Source organism: Dendrobium catenatum, unplaced genomic scaffold (assembly GCF_001605985.2).
Source record: "Dendrobium catenatum unplaced genomic scaffold, ASM160598v2 original_scaffold_101648, whole genome shotgun sequence".
NCBI lineage: Eukaryota > Viridiplantae > Streptophyta > Magnoliopsida > Asparagales > Orchidaceae > Dendrobium > Dendrobium catenatum.
This window is the reverse complement of record NW_021420086.1, coordinates 453,491-458,261: the sequence shown is the minus strand read 5'-3', so window position 1 is coordinate 458,261 and position 4,771 is coordinate 453,491. Positions and strand designations below refer to the sequence as shown.

Sequence of the window (4,771 nt, the reverse complement as noted above, 5' to 3'; positions counted from 1 at the left end):
GGAACAAGTGATATATAGCCGGGAACACAACAAACGGGTGACATGACACGTTCTGATTCATCTTCGTACTGCGACCGTGTCCGCACAAAATAATTTCACACTTAAAAGAGAGATCTCTACAAAAAAAAGGCTTTCATAGCTCAAAATTTGGCGGCGGTTTTAAATACGCTCCTAACAAGTGCTGCAAAAAATACTATTTTTTAGTAGTGAGAGAAGAGAAGCCTAATTACATTTTGATGAGTTGTAGATAATAACGAAAGAAATCCACCTAACTCGCTCACCAGCTACATTGATCTCCCAACTGATTCCAAAATGAGCGCATTTGTTTATCCATTCCAAGTTTTTTTTCTGATATAAATATTGATAGGAAGGTGAGCTAACACGTACAAAATTAGCAAACATAACAGACACCTCTTCATCTTCTCGCTCTCTCTGTGCCTGCTCAGCTTCGCCGAGCGTCAAACCAAACACAAACAACTTATTAGAAGAAAGCCACCAACTAAACTAACTCATAATTTATTAACACTAATTAAAGAAAGATAAGCTTCATACAAAGTCGGCAAATCAAGTAGTTTCAGCTATCTCTCGCTAATTCCTCTATAAATACCACATGCATTGGCCTCCTTCTTCCATCATAACCAGGCTCTCCAATCTTCTCTCAAAATGGCCTCTAAATCTTTGATGATCATCTGCTCTCTTTTTCTTGCGCTCATGTTCTTAGGCAACTCTGCTTGCAATGCCGCTCGAGTTCTGTTAGAAGAAAGTACTCCGAAGGAAGAGCAGCCATCGCTGCCAAAGCTAGAATTGCCTCCTTTACCTGAATTCCCAAAGCTAGAGTTGCCTCCGCTGCCGGAAATTCCTCACGAGTTACCCAAACCGGAGTTGCCTCCATTGCCGGAGATTCCGCACGAGCTACCAAAACCGGGGGTGCCTCCGCTGCCAGAAATTCCTCACGAGTTACCCAAACCGGAGTTGCCTCCGTTGCCGGAGATTCCACATGACTTGCCCAAGCCAGAACTGCCGCACTTGCCGGAAATCCCTCATGAGCTTCCCAAGCCAGAGTTGCCACCTTTGCCAGAGATCCCTCATGAGCTCCCCAAGCCAGAGTTGCCGCCGTTGCCGGAGATACCTCATGAACTGCCCAAGCCGGAGGTTCCGGAGATACCGCACCAGCAGCCGGAAGAGCCCCACCATCCTTGATGTGTGTGTTATGTTTGTTATTGTCATTTGAACTTTGATGTTTGTTGTCTTTTGTTGCTGATCATTGGATCGTTGTTGCTTATGCTCATTTGGGATCTCTCTGCTGTGCATTCCAAATAATTATTTCTCTACTTCTATTTGGCTCTTCCCTTTAATATATTTGATGTGACTCTATTATTTCTTTCTTTTTGAGTTTTTATTTATTTATTTAATAAAGAACTACCATCTTCTAAATTCTATAAGCTATATAAGAAAAGAGAAAAAAAATTGTTTAAGGTTAGATGATATCCTATTAGGGCATACGAGTAGGGATGTCAATTCGGGTCAACGGGTCGGGTTCGGGTCGAACCCGAAACTGACCCGGCACTGTTCGGGTCAACCCGAACCCGACCCGTTTTTAAAAACGGGTCAGGTTTCTGGACCCGAACCCGACCCGATTCGGAAAAATATTTTGCATCTTTTGCGTATTTATTATTCATTTTTATCCTTTTATCAGCTAGTGACCAATGCTACTCATTCTCATATTTTCATGAAAATCAATAAAGCACATATATAAGAAATATTATTATTATGATTATATATTTTTTCTTTTGATCACAGGATAGTCATCCTAACTTTCTATGAGCATGAATTTGCAGAGAAAATGGCCCGGAATAGTTCATTTTCTTATAGTGTGCCTAAGAAAAATTAGTTTTGAATTCAGACAATTTTAAGGTGTTCCAATAGACTTTTTTTTTTTTTTTTTTTGGAAAGGAAAAAAATCACAGAGCCTAGCTAGTTGAAAAATTCACTATATATTAATTGATGCAAGAATCAAATTTTTTCTTTACTGTTGAAGAAGATGTGGGTTAAATAGATACCTGATTTTCTTTGAGGGAGATTTCATAAATCAATTGTCCACAGAGGGATAGGTAACACTCAACAATAGTGCATAATTTCTCCAATAAGAAGTATAAAAAGTTGGTGTTCACAGGCAGATAACTATACACAATAGCAAGGTTAAATCTTGTCAATATTCTAGAGATGGTGACAATTTCCGATGATGATAGTCAGGGGTGATGGTGATTGTTAGCCGCAATAGTTAGGGATGGTCGTCGGTAATGATGACTAAAAAATGCAAGAGACATCTTTCTAATTATCTCTATTCTTCCTCCCCCTTCATGTTGAGAATGAGGTTTTATTTATAATCTTTTTGAGATGAACAACAATCTAAAACACTCCATTTTACCGCCTATATTAATTCTCTTGATTATGAAGCATTTAGTCAACAATTAAGTTCCTTGATAATGTCAACATTAAGTGATATAGGGCTCAGTGGCTTAATCTCGTCAAGCCGCTCGATTCGACTTTAAGCATGACCAATTTGGAGCTCATTTGGTCATCCAATTATTAATTGAAGTTTTTTTATCATACTTCAAGTATTTGATTTAAATTCATTTGGGCTCAGATTGGACATCCTTTGATACCGTTGGGCTCTTCTCATTGAGACAATCGATTCAACTATAAATTTGTTGAAATTGAAGTTCATGTGATTTTGAATTTAATTCCAAAAAATTTCAATTTTAATATTGCCTCACGATTCATATTGATACGTCATCACAAATGTCACTTATGAATGCTACATCCTCTCACTTATCTGATTGTGTGCTGGATCTTCGTACAACGCTAAGACGTTAAACTATATATTTCTCTACCGCCGCGAATATTCCAGGACGCAACACATATCAATCAATTAAGTATGAGAAAATTGATTTAAATTCAAATTCGTTATCATTTTCAAGTCCTCACAATTACTTCAAACCAAAACTTTCATCTTTCAATGAAAAAAAAAAAAAAACAGAGAGAAAAAGTCTAATGAAATATGAGGTGCTAGCTTATCATAAGAACTAAAACTATCAACCCATCCACCCTCAAATTCCAAGATGACAACTTTGTATATCCTCTTCCAAGTTTTTTTTTCAAGTTTTAGGATGGTGAGCTAACACGAAATTAGCATATATAACAGACACCTCTTCGTCCTCTCGCTCTCTTCTGCTAAGTTTCGCCAAGCGTCAAACCAAACTCAGCTGAAAGCCACCAACTAAACTACTTTATAATTAATTAAGCCTAATTAAACACAGATTGGCTTTCTTACAATTAAACTCAGCAAAATAAAGTTTCAGCTCTCACTTACTACCACTATAAATATCATAAGCATTGGCGTCCTCTTTCACCATATGAAGACTGTCTCATCATTCAATTAAATCCTAAAGTTTTCAAATATGTTTCAAATGCTTGCTTTATGTTCATTTGGTCTCATATTAGATCACTTGTAGTATCAATGAGTTCGTCCTATCTAGAATTTTAGTTCAACTATAATTTTGCTAAATTGAAGTTTAGAAAATCTTGTATTTAATTCTAAAACTTTTAATTCAAATATTACCTTAAGATTCATACTAAATTTTTTTTATTTTTTTGGAGATATATCAATAATAAAATATTCTGACTTGCCTATTTATCATTATAAAAATATTTAATTTTTTTAATTGGTGATTTTAATAACATAATTTTAGAATAAAAAATTAAAACACATCTTTATAAACATCTATAAAAAGGAAAAAATATGTTACTACGCCATTAACATATAAGACAAAACAATGCAATATTTTTCTGAAAAACATGCAGCGATTCTCAATAGTCTTATACTATTATGCCGGGCTGGGCCAGAGTGGACAGGCCCAACGTCCCGATTGTGGCTCCCTACATATCTAATGTTACACCTGTAATAAGTTATCGGTTTAAAGTTTCTTATACTGATTGAATAGAGAAATTATTTTGTGCAGAATTGTTCGAATATGTGAGTGCATATATTTGTATATAATATATATCAAATTTTATATATTATGTGTACAACGGTTATTCTAGTTCAGGCTCTACACAGATAATTTCTCCTGATAAAATCGTAGGCTTTGTTTGTGACAATATTTTTACTATTTTTTTAAAAACTTTTTATTAAAAAATTAAATTTTTTTAATTATTTTAAAAAATAATAAGAAAGACGCCCCAAATAAAGCCTTAGACTTCGTTTGGAACCTCTTTCTTACAACTTAAAATAACTTTATAATGCAAAACTTTATACTATAAAGCTTCTTTAAGAAATAATTAGAAAGTCATTCCAAACAATCTTATTTGTTAAAAACTGAAAAAAAGAACCATTAACTGCACTTCTAAAGAAAATTTATAACATTTCTTCAAAATATGTGACTAAAAGTCCTGAAGCACCACTAAAAATCAAAATCAAGTTGTTCTTTTGAAATAATGTGTTGACTATAGCTTAAAAGTCAACTAGAACAGTGTATCTATTTAGAACATGTGAGTCAAATTATTATTACTTTAATAATTCTTTCTTAAGTGGGTTGTTGAGTAGTGTGATGATTGGAGCATGGTTTTTCTTATTGCCATTGATAGAGGCTTTATTTGGGGAAAAATTATTACATCCAGAGAATACCGAGCATACCGAGTGTACCGAGCGCGGTACCGAGTGTTGTACCAAGTATGGTACCGAGCACTTTAGTAACGTGGCATTTTGTTA

At 34.9% G+C, this 4,771-nt stretch overlaps 1 protein-coding gene across 1 annotated transcript; it reads left to right on the top strand.

Moving 5' to 3' along the window:
• Window positions 1-638: 638 nt before the first annotated feature.
• On the top strand, window positions 639-1,374 carry LOC110116118 (protein PELPK1-like). The gene has a single exon (XM_028692003.1). The coding sequence runs from the start codon at window positions 664-666 to the stop codon at window positions 1,198-1,200; it is 537 nt and encodes a 178-aa protein (XP_028547836.1). The 5' UTR covers window positions 639-663; the 3' UTR covers window positions 1,201-1,374.
• Window positions 1,375-4,771: the final 3,397 nt, after the last annotated feature.

What these genes read in the sequence shown, in the direction of transcription:
- LOC110116118 (XM_028692003.1), top strand. Translation starts at nt 664, where the DNA reads ATGGCCTCTAAATCTTTGATGATCATCTGCTCTCTTTTTCTTGCGCTC.